The sequence below is a fragment of the Mesoplodon bidens genome (genome assembly GCF_964165515.1).
Source record: "Mesoplodon bidens genome assembly, chromosome: 20".
Lineage (NCBI taxonomy): Eukaryota > Metazoa > Chordata > Mammalia > Artiodactyla > Ziphiidae > Mesoplodon > Mesoplodon bidens.
Genome location: NC_138181.1, coordinates 20,601,589 through 20,619,799, shown reverse-complemented (window position 1 = coordinate 20,619,799; position 18,211 = coordinate 20,601,589). Strand labels below are relative to the sequence as shown.

Below are 18,211 nucleotides of genomic sequence, written 5' to 3'. Positions count from 1 at the left end.
ATCTATGAAGTCTTGTGTTTTGCATCTGAAACAGATTAAAACAAAATACCCTTATTCTAAGGCGAGTACTTCTAAAATATTAGCAAATAATGTTAACTCGTTAAATGCACGTTTAAACATTTATAACCAACCTTTCCATTTGGCAAGCTGGGAGTTGTTTTAGTAGAAGGATAGGTGTATTACTGTTGCTTAGCTTTTACACAGTATAATTTATCCAGAAATCTAGGGGAAATATGCACATGATTAGGGCACCATTCTTCCAGCTGGACACATATTCTCCATATTATTAAATTGTACATTACCATGTCCACAGTTTACAAGCGAACATTTACCCATATTGGCAGAGATGAACGTACTGTAGCTGTGAGAACCTTGAGGTTATGATACTGCTAAATGAGGTGGATGTTTTGTTACATAATTAGCACATTATACTCTGTTTCTGTATTCAGCATAATCCTTCTACCCATGCTTTCTACCCACCCCACCCTGCCTTCCCTGCACTTAATACCTCCTTTGGTCTCAGGTTGTTTTATCTTTCCTTACAATTGGTTGTCTATCTTTTCACTTTATGTACTTACAAGTCTCCTTACAACACAGCAGTGCCCTGTGATTAGGGAAGGAACCAGTGTAGAGCTCAACATGGAGCCAGCACGATGAAGACGCACTCAGAACAGAAACAGTACCCTCATTCCTCTAAGCTAGGAGGTTTATAGATGCTTTAGAAAGATGCAGTTGGTAACTAACGCCAGTCTCACACTGTGGATATGATGGTTTGTGAGTCCATGATTTGTATCTTGCTGTATAGAGTTATTCTTAGTTCTTTAGTCGATGGTAAATAGTTCATTCCAGCTGTGAATTTAGTTCTTTTCAACAAATCCATTTGTGCTCCTTATATAACTCTAAATAATTGAAACTCCTCAGGGATTGATCCATGGTTCATCCAGCAAATGTTTAAAAAATTAGAAAAAGCTTATGTTTTGAACAATCTGCCCATCAAAACAAGTGTCTATTTCTGGGATTTGGTGGAACTCAAGAAGGTAGAAAAAGAGCTCTCTCTAACAGGTGGGAAAACCTGGCAGAGGAAAGGGAGGGGGTAAAAGAAAACGAATCCAGAGAAAAACATCTTACCCGCACGGAGAGATATTTTATAAACAACTCTCAATATCATGAGAGACTGTTCCAGATGAAAGGGACATGACAACTAAATACGATATTCGCACCTGGATTGGATCCTGCATTAAGAAATAAGGAAATTATTGGGATGACTGACAAAATTAAAATATGGACAAAATTAAAATGTTGTATCAGTGCTACATTTCCTTAATTTGATCATTATACTGCAGTTATGTAAAAGAATATCCGTATTCTTAAGAGACAGAGGCAGAAGCGTTTAAGGGGAAAGGGGCATGATGTCTGCAACTTATCAGATACTTCAGAAAAAAGAAAGAGGTGAAAAAGCAAATATCATAAAATGGTAACAAATGTTGAATCTAGGTGAACTTTAAAGGTTTATGGAAGTTCTTTGTACTGTTCTTACAACTTTTCCATACATTTGCATTTACTTTCAATTGAACAGTAATGACAATAGGAGTAATAATAATTTAGGGAAACTGGGCACAAAGCTTTATACTAGCTGCATTTTTCTGCTTCAAATCAGACTAGACACCTTTGTCTAAATCACCTATGATAGCTATAGAAATAAATATGCCAGGGTCTAAAGTCTATGTTAAATATCAAAAAAAAGTTTTAATTTATTTACATATTTACTTATTTTCTAATATGTTATTTAAAGATTTGTTTTTCACATAAAAGGTGTCAGTACAGCACAAAGGCCTTTTTTCTGAATCATTGAGAGTGAGTCACCAACCCGACACCCCATAATGGCAGTACACTTTAGGGTGCACTTCCTACAAATAAGGACATCCTCCTACAGAACCACAGGACGGCCACTAAAATCAGGAAATTGACATCGATGCATAATTAGCATTGGAGCCTCAGACCCCTATCTCACTAATAGTCCCAATAATGTCCTTAATGGCCAGTGGATCTGGCTCAGAACCACATGGTGGTCTCTTCATTCTCCTTCACTCTGGAACTATTCCTCAGACTTCCTTGACGTTCATGACCACTTACTTGAACATGTTCACGTTCACTTCTGCAGTTAAGTTACCGTGTAAAATATTCCTCAATTGAGGATTATCTGTTGCTTCCTCATGATCAGATTCAGGTTTTGCATCTTTGGAAAGAACACCTCAGATGTGATGCTGTGGTCTCCTCACCACATTTGATCAGTGAGACGTCATTTCAATTTGTCCCGTTATTGGTGATGCTCACTTTGATCACTTGACTGAGGTGTCGTCTGCCAGACCTCTCCAATGCAAGGTGACTCTTTTTCTCCTTGTAATTAATGAGTATTTTGTGCAAAGGTACTTCAAGAAGAAATACCCCATTCTTTATGAAATGTGCAATTTACTTATTTATTTATATCAGTATGACTCATAGTTTTCTAGTTTATTCAATAGGTCATAATCTACTAGTAGGATTATTTATTTTGAAGCACAGATTGTCCCAGACATGGCCAGTGGGAGCCCCATCAAGCTGGTCCTGTGTCCTTTTGACATCCTTTTTGTGGAGAATGGTGTTGAGAAAACCAGATCTGAGTACTAGGTGTTTAGCTCACTGTAATTGGGGCATCACTTCACCCCAGTCCTGTCAGTGGACAGCCAGGCAATATATGTAGGTTTCTGTGTATATTTAAATCTATTTATATTTCTTTATCTACCTCTCTATATATTGAAAAACCAAATGTTCACACTGATACTTCCAATTGCAACCCAACAGCACTGGGCTTGTTTAGTTTTCTCCCTCCTGTGACGGTGAGAAATCTGTCTCCCGTTACCCTTAACGTATTTACTTATTTGATTGATTCCCCAGTGTGTAAACAATCTCTGAGTGCTGTCATGAACCTCTCCTCCATGTGGATGCTTTCCTCACCACACCTGGGCTCCAACACCCTCAGGTCCCCGCTGGAAGATGCCCTCCTGGTATTCTTAGGGCTCAGACTCCCCAGGCTGCCCCCACCCCCTGCACAGACACCCTTCTTACCCAATCTGGCTCTGACACCCCATGCCAGGCCACCCCCCCAAGGGTGTCCTTCCTACCCCACTCACGTTCTAATGCCCCCACTGAGGTCGCGCTCGCACAGAGATGCCCTCCTCTCCCTGCTTACGGATGGGAGCTCATTCTTCCTCTAGCTTTCTTGTTCATTCATGACCATTCTTTATAAAGTCAATGAAAATAAGAGGGGAAATGAAATGTGCATGGAGTAAACTCTGCCACAGCCGTGTGTTTATAAGTTTAAATGAAGCAGGCTTGAAATGAATCATTTAGTTAACAAGATAATATCCCGTTAATCTTTAAATTCTCTGAACTCAAATCGTAGGACATTTACCTGAGTAGCAGAGACTTGGTAGACAGCCTGGGATATGGAAGTCAAAATAGCAGAATCTATGCTTCCTCCCCCGCAACCAGATTATGGAACGATTTCTGGGCTTCCCAGATGACATCAAGAATTCAGAGAACGAGCCTCAAAGCCTCATTTAATGAACCCATTTTAATGAAGTCATCTGTTGATTCTGGTTTTATTATTAAACAAGCAATCAGGTCTTCTACTGGATGGCCCGGAATTTACTTGAACCGTCAGGCTCCCAGGATCGCCTGGCACAGTGGTGACGAGAGCCACATTCGTTGCTGCTCTGTCCCCGCACTTGTAGTCGGTGTGGATGATGCCATTTGCCTGGTTCTTTCCTGACCTCCACTCTTCGCACTTGATCTGTATCTAAACTTCCAGCTATTTGTCGAAGGCAGCGTGGTACCCAGGAAAGAAGGTTGGTCTATGGAGCCAGTCTGATTCAGTTTGAAATCTGTTTTGGGTGAAGCTGAGTTTCCTCCTCTAGAGAATAGCATCAAAAAGTAAACCTATTCTGCTATATTTCTGTGAAGATTTGGGGTGGCATAAATGTCATGGGGGGAATAATTTAACAATTCTGTATGTGCTTTTTTACTTTTGACTTTCCTAACACATGGCCTTGTTCCTAAGGACACTCAAGGTAGGGAGGAGGGTGGGAGATGGAGATGTCCTGTAAAAGGAGCACCAAACAAAATGAACGACAACAGCAAAATGACAGTGTTCAGCCTCTGTCATTTAAACTATGGTTTAAACGAAGTAAAGCACTTAGAGCTTTAAAAAAAAAAAAAAAAAAAAAAGTTAGGGCTTCCCTGGTGGCGCAGTGGTTGAGAGTCCGCCTGCCGATGCAGGGGACACAGGTTCGTGCCCCGGTCCGGGAAGATCCCACATGCCGCGGAGCGGCTGGGCCCGTGAGCCATGGCCGCTGAGCCTGCGCGTCCGGAGCCTGTGCTCCGCAACAGGAGAGGCCACAATAGTGAGAGGCCCGCGTACCGCAAAAAAAAAAAAAAAAAAAGTTAGAAGCGTAGCTTAAATGAAGCAAAACAAAGGCTTTTCAGGCAAGGCTTTTGCCATAAGAGAGGATTGGCTAAATTCGTTTACCTTCTTCTTCAGCTTAGAGTTTTATGAAGGGGCAGACAGAGCAGGAGAGCAGGGGAGAAAGCTGCCCCTTTCCAGCCCTGAGATGATTCCGTAAAGGACGTGAGGAGTTGAAAGGGGGAGAGGGGTGAGGTGGCCAGACAGATGGGTCCTGGTGTTTCCCTCGGGCAGTTGCTGTATAAGCCGAGCGCGTGGGCTCTTGTCTTGTTGCTTGCTTGGGTCACATATCAGACCGGGAACAGCCCATCCAAGTAAACCTGAAGGTTCCATGTGGTCAGGTAGAGAAAAATGGCTTGAAGTGTAGCTCCCCAGGCTTCTCTCCTTCCCATGTCGAGGGCCAATGGACCTGCCGTGGGGCTGTTAGGATAAGGCAGGGTGACCCACACAGAGGCGTGGACCACATGGAAGACAAAAGGGAGGCTCAGGAGTCAGTGGGCAGTGGAAGATTCAGAGAAGCTGAGCCCACCTGAGCCCACCTGTGGGAGTTGACTAGTGCCGCCTGGACACGTTGTCCAAAACACAGACCCATGAGTTCCTTGGCCCCAGACAGCAAGTTTGGAAGCAGTTGATCAAGCAACATCACGCCAGAGGCCAGAAGATGTTGCCAGATCACACTCCAACTTCATCAGAAGACCAGAGTACCCCTTTCCCCTCAAACTCAAGAAGTCGTGTGGCGCCCCCTACCACCCTACACCAACAGCACCATCTTTGGAGAAGACACAGAGAGAAGGGCGATTGGAGAGACAGGACGTTTGCATCCAGATGAGAATTTTTATTTAATCCCATAAGGATTGTTTCCTTTTTGTAGGTTGGACTGTTTAAATCACATTAGAGGTATGGATGGGGGGAGGAGAAAGTCTGTAAAAGGTCTTATCTCGGGTCACAGACTAAGGCTGTTGCAGTGCATACCTTTCTCATTCACATGATGCTTCTACGCTCATCTCAGTCCCGAAGACTTCTTTTACCAAAACAAGCAGCCAAGAAACTGAAAACAGGGCCCCAACACAGCCAAGCCACGTTCCAAGACTGGTTATTAACATCCCATCTGTCACGAGCTCCTTCTGCCAGCAGTGAGAGTACGCCGCCCACGGCCAAGGATGGGAGACGAGGGAAGAACAAAGATCCCAGTCCCTTCTTTGTTGACGATGCCCATCCACAAGCCTCTTTTCCGTTGTTTAAGGGCATGATGTTCATAGTGTTGAATCTCATGGGAAGACGAGAAAGTAGTACGAGAGAAGTTTCACGTAGGGCAAGTGTAAGAAGACTTTCTGCGACTCTGCCCGTGGTGCGCCCACATCAGCCATCTCAATTCTGTGAGCTCCGGGGGATGATAACAGGGATGAGCCTATAAACCACATCTGAGCGGAGACTTACTTTTTTAAAACGAGTTCTGTGCTCAGCTGGATTCTTAGGACTTGGACCAAAGGAGGGCAAAACAAAACACAAAGCACAACGTGAGAGGCAAGTGTCCAGACCTAAATGTTTACTTTATACCTCCTGGAACCTTATCTTAAGATATCAGTGATTCAGCCTGTCGCTACCTTCAAAACCATGCCTTTAAACATAATTTGAGTTTAATTCTAAATGAACCTGTTGAGAAGTGTATGTTTTGTTTACCAACAAGCCCAAATTGCTGACTCGTGTGGGCTGTGTTTTTCCCAAGGTTTTTTTGCAGGTACTGAAGTCTGTATAAAAAGAGCCCTAGGGCTTCCCTGGTGGCGCAGTGGTTGAGAGTCTGCCTGCCGATGCAGGGGACACGGGTTCGTGCCCCGGTCCGGGAAGATCCCACATTCCGCGGAGCGGCTGGGCCCGTGAGCCATGGCCGCTGAGCCTGCGCATCAGGAGCCTGTGCTCCGCAACGGGAGAGGCCACAGCAGTGAGAGGCCTGCGTACCGCAAAAAAAAAAAAAAAAAAAAAGAGCCCTAATTCTGAAGGGAAAAATGGGCATTCTCCTGCCGGCAGTTCCCTTCTTGGTTACTTAGATGGTGTTAGGACTAAAAAGGCTGGTCATATTATCTAGAAGAAAGTATTATTAGAGATGGTACTATATCCTAAAAGCATCTAATACCCTGTGTCCCGGTCTCCAATGCGCCATCTGGAGCAGCTACTTGGGGAAAATTACAGCAAATTGATAGGAATATAAAAAATTGCCTCAATTAATTTATTAACAAAGATAAAACCCTTTGATGGAAAATAGCATTTCAAGTGTCGTTTGCAGATCATGATTTCACAGACAACAAATATACATGATGAAGAGTCACAAGACTTGTGTCTGCTTAGAACCACCATGACATCTATACTATTAGGAGGCAAGTAACTTCTCAAAGACCCATTTCCCTTTCTGTAAAAGAGAGGTAACTTTTTCACAAAACATCCAGCTAAAAAGTCTTTTGAGATAAAGAATTAAAAGCTAGCTATTAGCTCGTAATAGCTAGTAATAACTTCTTTATTTTCTGGCTTAAATGAGAATGGGGTATTCAGATTAATTAATTATTGTGTTTATAAAGTCCCAGATAAATAAACTTTTATTACAATAACCTTGTTTCAGAACGCTTCTCATGCTCTCTACCAGTTAGGTTAGAATGAGAGGAAAGATTGAAATGCTTAAGAAATGGCTCTCAAAAATAAATTGATAATGGTAGACACACCTGCTGTTTACTTACTTCTTGCCAGATGCTACAAAAGTCCTGGCAGAAAATGAAGAAAAATTGCTGGTCTCACAAAGATCATTTCAGCTCCATCTAGGCCCGCTGGGCAGTCAACACCAGCAGAATTGTTTTAGACCAAGAAGAACAGCCATATGGTAACTTCATTGTAAATGCTCTCCATCTTTCCTTTAGAAATGTCTTTGGATTTTTTTCTAATGGGTGATGGAGGTGAAGAGATAAACATTTCTTGTGACATGATTCCCTAATGGTTTTGCTAGCAGAATTACTCATCATTTTCTGGTTGAGAAAAACCATTCACCACGCTGAAGCCTAGAACTTGCTTAAAAAAATAGAAATGGTTCTAACCTGAGACTCACAATTTGAATGTGTAGAGTTTTGCAGCTGTATCTAGTTATCTTTGGAAAGTCAGTTGTCTTATGAATAAATAAATCGGTTTTGGAATGTTCAGTTGTTAAGAAAACAAATAATTTAAGAAAGAAGCATTTTTAAATTTATGAAGGTATGATTGACATACAAAAATCTATACATATTTAATATATACAACTTGATGAGTTTGAAGATAAGTATATACCAGTGGAGCCATCACCACAATCTGTGTCATCAACATATCCATCACCTCCAAAAGTTTCCTTCCACTCTCTGTACGTATTGCTTTTTTCTGTATGATAGAACACTTAACATAACATCTGCCCTCTTAGCAAAATTTTTAATATATAGTACAGTATTTTTGTGTGTGTGTGTGTGGTACAAGGGCCTCTCACTGTTGTGGCCTTTCCCGTTGCAGAGCACAGGCTCCGGACATGCAGGCTCAACGGCCATGGCTCACGGGGCCAGCCGCTCCGCGGCATGTGGGATCTTCCTGAACCGGGGCACGAACCCATGTCCCCTGCATCGGCAGGCGGACTCTCAACCACTGCGCCACCAGAGAAGCCCATAGTACAGTATTTTTAACTGTAGGCTCTATGCTGTACAGTAGGTCTCTAAGATGTATTCATCCTATATAATTAAAACTTTGTACTTTTTGCCTAGTACCTCCCCTTTTCTGTCTCCCCCCACCCCTTGGTGCCCGGCAACCACCATTCTACCCTCTGCTCCTTTGAGTTTGACTACTTTAGATTCCTCATGTAACTAAGACCAAAACATCTTTTACAGTTAATGATCATGTGATAGTAAGCTGGAAAAAAAAAAATCTAGATAAAACACAAGAAACAAAGATCACTGTAATTCCAATATATTTTGATACAACCAAATTCTATCATTTAAATGGAAAATAAGTGGTGCGCATTCTGTCCAAAACAAAACTTTCTGAAGGTAAATGTGTTTCACCCACACTTTTTTAAAAAATGTGCATGAAACTGTTATCTGGACCCGTAAGGAATGCCTGTGAAAAGGCTGTGTACTTTGCCTTTTCTGGGTCCTCTTTAGGAACTGATCCCATCTACGAGAGAAAACATTCATACCTTGTTGACTCCTAGTATGCTCGATGGGAATAATCGAGCAGCTCCAAGCTGGATTCCATAGGCCACTGACCCAGTCCTGTTTCCACTAACATACCTGCTGGGTTCCTTTACTTCAGTCACAGGCACCATCCCCAGTCCTCCCCCCTGCCACCTCCGGGCACTCACTCACTGACACCTGTGTGACTGACACCCGCGCGACAGGTGTGATCCCATAGCCCAGAGCACTCCGTAGTTACACAGAGGGGGCCCTTTTTAGGGAATGGGATCTATTTCGTGCACAATGTACTTCGATATCTTCAAAGATTAAATGCTCCTTTATCACCATCTAACTTCAAAGTCCTAAGCCATCCAAGAGCTTCCATTGATCTGGTCTTATCATTCCTTTCCAGGACGTCGACAGCACCTCTCACGTTATCCCACACTTCTACACAACTGGAATACTAGGGAGTTTGTTTGGTTTTTTTGCTTAATACCCCCGCATTTTTTTTATTTTACTTGCAAAATTTTCTTTCTCCTCGAGTTTGACTATTTATATCCCACCCACCCTTCTTCCAAGCTGCATTTAAATGACATTTCCACTGTGAAATGTTCCCTGAATTTCCATCAACCCCTGGCTAGGTGTAATCTCTCCTTCACCTCTGCCTTCTGATATCAGCTAGCTAGTGTCTTTCATAGAGAGACTTTATCATATTCTAGCTCATGCTTGTTATTTCTATGTAATTCTCATCTTCCCTAACAATAATGGTAATAATAATAGCAGTTACTGTTGTTTTGAAGGCTCACTGTGTTATAGGCACTGTGCAAGACAGAACTTTATTCCTGCAACGGCTTTATAAAGCAAGTATTATGATCTGTATTTTACAAATGAGCAAACTGAGGCTTAGACAGCTTAAAGCAGTGTGGTCCAATATCACAAGGCTAGCACGTGGTGACACTGGGATTCAACAAGACCTCAGTGCAACTCCAGTGCATTCTCTTAGGCGCTGCCTTATTCCTAGATTCAGAAGTTCCTTAAAGGGGACATTTAGGAAACTCACATTTACTGAACATAAAGTGTCCGTGGCACTGGAACCAAAACTTGCATGCATATCATCTCATTTATCTGTGAGTTACATGGTATAATCCACATTTTGCAGTTGAGAAAACTAAGGTTCACTGTAAATATATTTTTGAAAGGGAATAAATTAATAAGACATCTGTAATGCAAATAACTGGTGAACGATTGAGAGCCAGAATATACAGACATGTCCTATAAGTCAACAAGGGAAATAATAACTACCCTGCAGGAAAATGGGTAAAAAACATGAACGGGCATTTAGCAAAGAAGAAACCAGAATGACCAAAAACATACGAAGTGACACTCAGCTTTACTTAAAATTTTCACTTTTAGGTGTATTCTCTAGGGAAACTTTCTAAGCTGAATACAGGTGTGTTTGCCACAGTATAGTTTGAGGAATGGATAAGCTGTGGTATTGTAATATAACAGAATATTTTACTGAATTAAAAAGAATATATGTATAAAAATAGATGAATTTTGATGACCATAATTAAAATTTCAAGTTAATTTCAAGTAAATTTCAAATTAAAAAATCAAGTTGTAGGGCTTCCCTGGTGGCGCAGTGGTTGAGAGTCCGCCTGCCGATGCAGGGGACACGGGTTCGTGCCCCTATCCCGGAAGATCCCACATGCCGCGCTGCGGCTGGGCCCGCGAGCCATGGCCGCGGAGCCTGTGTGTCCGGAGCCTGTGCTCCGCAACGGGAGAGGCCACAGCAGTGAGAGGCCCGCGTACAGCAAAAAAAAAAAAAAAAAAAAAAAAAAAAAAAAAATCAAGTTGCAAAAGTATGCTACTTATGTAAAATTTAAAACACACAAAAATAGCAAATATTGTTTATGGATAATATATATTAAAACCTATGCAAAATATATGTAGTAAAAAGTATGAAAACCTGTTAAAAGTTAATTTATGTCACATAAGCATCATAAAATTTCTCTCTGAAATGGCTCTACCAATTTTCATTTGCATTTCCAGTGTATGAAACTTCCTGTGACTCCAACATTTGGGGTTGTCAGGCATTTTGATTTTTGTCAACTCAAAAAGAGTATGAAATAGCACCTCATTGTTTAAATTTGTAGTTCCTTTCCTTCTAGTAAAGCTGAACATCATTTCGTGTGGTTACCTCTGGGGAAGGAGGTAGAGGAATGAGATCAGGGCTTGTATTAGTTTTTTATCTCTGAATAACAATCACCACAAGGTTAATGGCTTAAACTAACACCCACTTACTGTCTTACAGTCTCTGTAGGTTAGAAGTCCAGGCAAGACTTTTTGCTGGGCTCTCTGAGCAGGGTCTCGCCAAGGCTTAAATCAAAGTGTCAGCCAGACCGTGTTCTCATTAGGATGCTCAACTAGAAAAGAACCTGCTTCCAAGCTCCGTCTGGTTATTGGCATAATTCAATTTCTTGCAGCTGTGGAATTCACGGAAACTTGTTTTTTCAAAGCCAGCGATAAAGAGAGAGGTTCTCTGTCTTTACAAGTCTCTGATCCCCAGATCCCCTTTTAAGGCACCCCCTCATTAAATGAGGCCCAAACAGGGTAATCTCCCTTTCAGTAAACTTGAAGTCCACTGATTAGGGATTTTAATCACATCTACAAAATCCCTTAGCCTTTGCCATATAGCATAACCTGGTCAAGAGAGGGACATCTCATTATCTTTGCCACATTCTATTAATTAGAAACAAGTCACAGGTTCTGGGGAGGGGCCTATACAAGAGCGTGGGTCACTGGGTATAACCCCACGGCCTGTCCACCACAGGGGTAGAGTCTTGACTTGGTCTAAAATATGTTCTTTCTCCAAAAAATGGAATCTAAATATTAACATTTGTTCGATCTTGATGTTGCATCCACAGATTTCCATTATATTGTTTCTGGACTTCTCTTTATCATTGAAATAGTCAAAGTATAAGCAACAAAAATGTTTTTAGTTAATAAGTAAGCTCACCAACAAAGGACAGTCCAAATAGACCAATAGAAATAAACGAGAAGGATGCAGATAAGGGGTCTGGCTCAAAGACCTTATCGTTTTTGTCTAAACACCTGATTCTGAGAGCCCAAAGCAGTGTCTTAATTACCTTTTTTGGCCTGTTTTAAAAACCAGTGGGCCCATGGACCCAATGTCTGAACCTTCTCACCCAATTAACAAAATGTGTCTATGTCATGTTTTTATTTGATGAAACAGGAGACGAGCTTATTTGGGTTCCCAACTGCTGATAACTGGACAGCATCTGACTTGTTCCCAGAGTTGCAACCTAAGAGCCACTGCGAATCCAAGAAAACCAGAACCCGGGATCATTAAACACATTTCTGGGTCACATTCCTGCAAAGAGAAAATTAGCCCCACCTCTGGTAACTTGTTGACAAGGTGACAGAAATTAATGGTATCAGGCAAAAACCTCTAGTCAAACATGGCTGAAGTCCGTGGCCCAAACTCTAAAAGTACATTTACTTTACTAGGAGTTAGCAAAGCAAAGAAGTTTCAACAAGATCTGAACAGACTGGAGGTTTGAATTATATGAACATATTTTGGTGCCAAGACAAAACACTGTAGAGTGGTTTACACAACTCAAAAGAATAGAGGGTCTGAGTTAATTTTTAAGCAGGGGAGGAGAAACCAGTCGTTTTCCAGAAAATTTTTAAATGATGAAGGTATTAATACCTGATTTAACATTTTCAAACTTCTCTTCCTTGACCCCCTAGTTATTCTAAAGTGGTTTGCCATTTTATTTGCATTTATTTTAAATTGTTTCATTTTGTTTGTTTTACCTCTTTCAAAAAAAATATCCAGTAAAAATAGACACAGAAAAATTGGAAGGCCCTTCTGGAAAGTATTTATTTCAGCCTTCTCTCAGCTCCATCCTAACAGAGATTGAGGGGATAAAAGTCCTCCATCTCTAGGCATAAATGGAGTCCAGAAAAAAAATCACACTGTGTGGGACTCTCTGTTGATTTCTGTGTGAGTTAGGTTTTATTTGAACAAGGACTATTTTTGATTGGGAAAAAAGGTTGCAACAGGGCACCTGGTGGCAGGGAAAGGACTCCTTAAAGGAAGTTGCAGTCCGACCTGCCTAAGCTGAGTGCCAGTTAAAGGGTTTGTGCATTGATTGTATTTCTGTGCGTTTCACACGTACTTCATCTTCTCCTGCTGGCAGCTTTGCTGAATCATGACACTAACACCACTATAGTAGTTATCTGTTACTCCGTTAACAAGTTACCTCAAAACTTAGCAGTGTAAAACCACAAACCTTTATTATCACACGTAGTTTCTAAGGCTGAGGAATCCAGAAGCAACTGAGTTGGATGTTTCTGGCTCAGGGTCTCTCAGGAGGCTCTATTCAAGGTGTTGGTCAGGGCTGCAGTCATCTGAAGGCTTGATGGGGCCGGATGACCTGCTTCCAGGGTGGCTGCCTGCCATGGCTGTTGGCAGGAGGCTTCAGTTCCCTGATAGGTGAGCTGCTCTGTAGGCTGCTTGAGCGTCTTCATGACATGGCAGCTGGCTTCCCCCGGAGAGAGAGATCTGAGAGGTATAGCGAGGCAAAACCGCGATGTCTTTTATAACCTACCTTGGAAACGACACAGCATCACTTCTGCAGTATTCTGTTGGCCTCTTGGACCAATCCTGATAGGATGTGGGAGAAAGTCACACAGGGCGTGGCTACAAGGAGGCAGAAATCATTGGAAGCAGGAATAATGGGTTATTGATACTTACAATATGCCAGAGTATTTCTCTCTCCCTGTTTCAAGTGACCCCTTTTCCCTAGTACATTAAAGTTTTTATTGTATTTCGGAATTAAAAGAAATCTGAGGGAATTCCCTGGTGGTCCAGTGGTTAAGACTCTGCACTTTCACTGCTGAGGGCCTGGGTTCCATCCCTGGTTGGGGAAGTAAGATCCCACAAGCTGCACATCACGGCCAAAAAAATAATAATAATTAAAGAAAAGAAAAGAAATCTGAAAATATATAAATGTTAGTGCTGGACTTTATAGATTTCCCCTCCAAAAGTATGTTCACTTTAAAAGAGAGGTTTCTTTTGGAGGATGATGGAAATATTCTGGAGTGTGATAGTGGTGATGGTTGTACAATGTTGTGAATATACTAAAAGACATTGAATTGTATACTTTAAAATGCTCAAAATATGTTAGGTGAATTTTATCTCAATAAAAAAAATTTTTTAAGAGGAGGCCTGAATAGCATTGATATCAAGTTTGCTGACCCAGAAAGATTTATGGTTGCTTTTAGCTCTTTGTATTCTGTTTGTTCTCTCAGCTCAAAACTTAGAGTGTGGTTAATCCAGAGACCATCAGGTCCTGGGAAAATTGACTTATGGTGCTAACACTCATGGTTGGTTGGGGTCTATTGGAAATAATACCAAGTACTAGTGCACTGCGATGGCAATTTTTTCAGAGCGCAATTGACATACATTCCTGTGATCCAACTCACATGATCCTTCCGTTAGAAATACAAATAGCATATTTTATACCGACCTAACAAATGTTATCAATAGATATGTGTATTCTTTGAGCAGTTCCCTCAAGATCACTTTTGTCAGAGCATTTTTTGCATGATTTGCGATTTCTCTTGGCAATTGTTTTCCATTATGTTGCATCATGCTGTCAGTTACTTGGAGAGGTTCCGAATTTTTTTTCTTGTACTTAACACCATTTGTGGTTATGAGAACTGAGTCTGCCAGAGCTCTTTGTTTTATGGTTGTCATGCATGCACCATCCTTATCAGTAATCAGGAAGACAAAGTCGACATCACCTAGCACTGATTGTCTACTGTGTGCCAGGTATCATGTATACTGCATCAGTTACTATTACCCAACTGTCCTGAATAACTATTAGTTATTGCTAGTCTCGAGTCTCAGATTGGTTACATGACTTTCCCAGAAGTCGTACCAACAGTTAAAAATATGTCACTAAAAATAAGATACTTAGACACAGATCTATCTGCTTTGGAGTAACTCAATAAATTGTAAGCAAATTCAACTGAAATTAATGACATTGAACTCAGCTGACTGGGTATGTATGACGTTTGTGTGTTAGCTATAACTCTCCCTTCCTGTTTACCGTATTCTCCAGTACATGACCCTCATCAATCTATGATTCAGAGGAAGATGTACAGGAAATGGGGCTGAGTAAGCACGTGACTTTCAGACAGTTCCTGAGCTTCTCTTTATCCCTTCTTTTCTTCTCTCTTAGCAAGTCCGGAGCAGAGTTGCTGGGATGAGATCAAAGCATGACATTGCTTGTACCTGTTGATCAAAATCATGGGGTCAGCACAGCATCTGCTCAGTCCTCTCGAGGCCCAGTGAGTATTTCTGGTTTCCAGGAGGCCTCTTCCGGGTTCGGTTTTTCCGGTTTCCTGTGGTGACTAGTCAAATAGGGAAGCATTGTCTGTCAAGATCAGAAGGCTCAATCCTGTGATAAAATGCTATTGTTATTCCTGTTCTGCCATGATATCTTTTATTAACTGGAATCATAAGATAATCTCATGTATAAGCAGAAACTGAGCAGCAATAATGAAACTTTCATAATCATCGAATGTCCGTGCTTTGGAAAGAGTCAGGAAAATGTGTTTAAAGGGCTCAGTGATGCCCAGCTCTACTGACATAAGGGACCTTGGGTCAATGCAGATGTCAAATGGAGAGACAAAGAGAATTTCAAAATGCCCAGCTAACTGCAGTGAGATTTGCTGTTTACATTTGCATAGGGATGGCTACAGAGAGGTACTGGAGGGTCAGAGGATTTATAGAATTCTGGTCCTTCTGGGAAGTGAAGAATCTGGTAAGAGCTGGACATATTAACTGAAAAATACACAGGGTTATTTTCATCTAAGAAAGCAATTACGTTAATTTACACAGTAATGATTATCTTTGGAAGTGAAGATAGAAGAAATAGAATGTGTTTGGATATTGAGTAACTGAAGGGGAATTGTAGCAGAAATTATTATATGCTTACCTACCACTACTTTCTCCACTCTGTTTTTGTTCAGATAGACACCCACTTCGGCAAACACATGTACCTAATGAGAAATAAGCCTAGTCTGAGGTCTATCTAAGTCAGTCATGGTGGTCCCATTCTCTTAACTAGTATCTGATTTAGGCAAAGACATGGGATATAATTCTGGCCAATGAGGCAAGAGGGGAATTCTGGTTGAGGGACTTTTTCTCCTGAGAAAGACATGAAAAAGAAACTGCTCCTTCCTGTGGCTGTTGTTGCTTATGGACATCTCTTAGCCCGAAGATAAAACCAAAACACACGGAAGGCAGAATCATACAGAAGTGGACCCAGAGATACTGATCATACCACGAATGGAGCCATATTCCCTTGAATAGATTCTTGTTAAGTGAGACGACAAAGTTCTTTAACATTTAAACCAGTTGGTTTGACGTTTTCTGTTATTTGCTGCCCAAGTCATTCTAATGATGTAGCTCACAAACCTAATGCATCATCAAAATCAGAAGAGACTTCTTCACACTATGTATACACCAACATATTACGTATGTGACATCCCCTCCCCTTTGATCCCTATCTCAAGTTGAGAAATAGCTAACCCTAAATTTTTATGACAATTAAAGAGCCAAGGGTAAGCAAGACAATCTTGAGGAAGAACAAAGTTAGAGGACTTACACAACCTTATATCAAGACTTATTTTAAACACTGTGGTCTTCGTACATGGAAAGGCAAATAAACCAGTGGAACAGAACAGAGTCCGAAAGAGACATACACATGTACAGTTGTTCAGTTTATGACCAGTTATTCTACACTGCAATAGGGTAAGATGGTATTTTGAACAAATGGTATATGGGTATCCATACGGAAATATCAGATGGAATTTGGATACCTGTGTAGAAAAGAAATAATTTAAATCCTCATCTTACACCACCTACAAAAATCAACTCCAGGGACACTATAGATCTAAACATGAAAGAACAATAAAGCTTTTAGAAGGTAACCTAGGAGAGTATTTTCATGACCTTGGTGTAGGCAAATATTTTTTTTAATGATACACCAAAACCATAGAGGGAAAGATTTTTAAATGGGACTACATTAAAATTCAGATCTAAAAAGCACCATTAAGGGAAGGAAAAGTCATACTACAAATGGTCCTATAAGACATCAGATATAAGATGTATATCTGACAAAGACTATATAAGGAACTTATGCAAAGCAATAAGAAAAACACAGCCAACTCAACAAGAAAATGCACAAAAGATATAAAAATAGACACTTCCTAAAGGGATTTGGCTAATTAACATTGACAAGATGCTCAACATCATTAGGAAATGCAAATAAAAACAACAATGTGATATCAGATGAATCAGAATGACTGAAATTAAAAGAAAAAGGAATACTTGCAACAAAATATTAGTGTACATGAGGAGCAAGTGAAACTCTCATGTATTGCTGATGGGAGTATAAATCAGAAAACTGTTTGGCCTTTTCTACTAAAACTGAACATAATTATACCTTCTGACCAGTGGTTTTCTGATGAATATTTAACATTCTCCAAGTGGATTTCCAGCATAAATGTTGATTGATATTTTTATTTATATTCACAAGTAAGACAAAAGTGAAGCCAAAAAGACATGTTTGGGAACTTCACTCACTTGTCGATAACAGGAACAATTGTTTGCTGAATTGAATAACAGTTTTCAAATATTCAAAAATATTTTCTCAATTTTTTATGCTACTTACAATGTAATGGCTACCAGTACGATACACATTTACACTTAATCTGCATTATTAATATTTTCTCCATCTTTGTAAGTCTTGATGATAAACAAAACACTAAGTCAAGTTCCGATTTTTAGTAATTGCCAATTTCCATGGTATATTTACTACCACCAAAACCAGTGTAATGCTACTTACATGATGCCCTTGAATGCAGATTTGAAAAGAGATACATAGTAGCATACCATTATATTTCTACCATATAGACACAATAAATGCAAATAATATTGAGAGAACAGATAATAGCAAAATGTAGTAAAAGAAAAATAAGGATATGAAAGGTTTTGAGTATTTATTATTTTTTAAATAATTTATTTAATTGTAAGTTTATATAACAATGTTTAATAATGTCTATGTTTAACAACTGGATTGCAAATTTCCTAAAGATTTAACTGTGGGCTCTTATAAGCTGGTACAAGACTGCTCCAGCACACCACTGTTTTTGACCCAGGAACTACACTTCTTGATGTATATCCACAGAAATATGTACATGTGTTCTCCAAAAGACATGCACAACAATTTTTTTTTTTTTTTTTTTTTGCGGTACGCGGGCCTCTCACCGTTGTGGCCTCTCCCGCTGCGGAGCACAGGCTCTGGACGCCCAGACTCAGCGGCCATGGTTCACGGGCCCAGCCACTCCGCAGCATGTGGAATCTTCCCGGACTGGGGCACGAACCTGCGTCCCCTGCATCGGCAGGTGGACTCTCAACCACTGCACCACCAGGGAAGCC

General features: G+C 40.7%; 1 protein-coding gene across 1 annotated transcript in view; it reads left to right on the top strand.

Annotated features, from left to right (window-relative positions):
- The window catches only part of LOC308608195 (uncharacterized protein), a gene marked incomplete at its 5' end in the record, with an annotated part of 106,692 nt that overhangs the window by 83,921 nt on the left and 4,560 nt on the right, over nt 1-18,211 (top strand). Inside the window, one exon of the mRNA XM_081220919.1 lies at nt 14,946-15,054. Within this exon, the coding sequence (XP_081077045.1) occupies nt 14,946-14,973 (28 nt within the window). The 3' untranslated portion in view covers nt 14,974-15,054. The remainder of the gene's footprint in view (nt 1-14,945; nt 15,055-18,211) is intronic.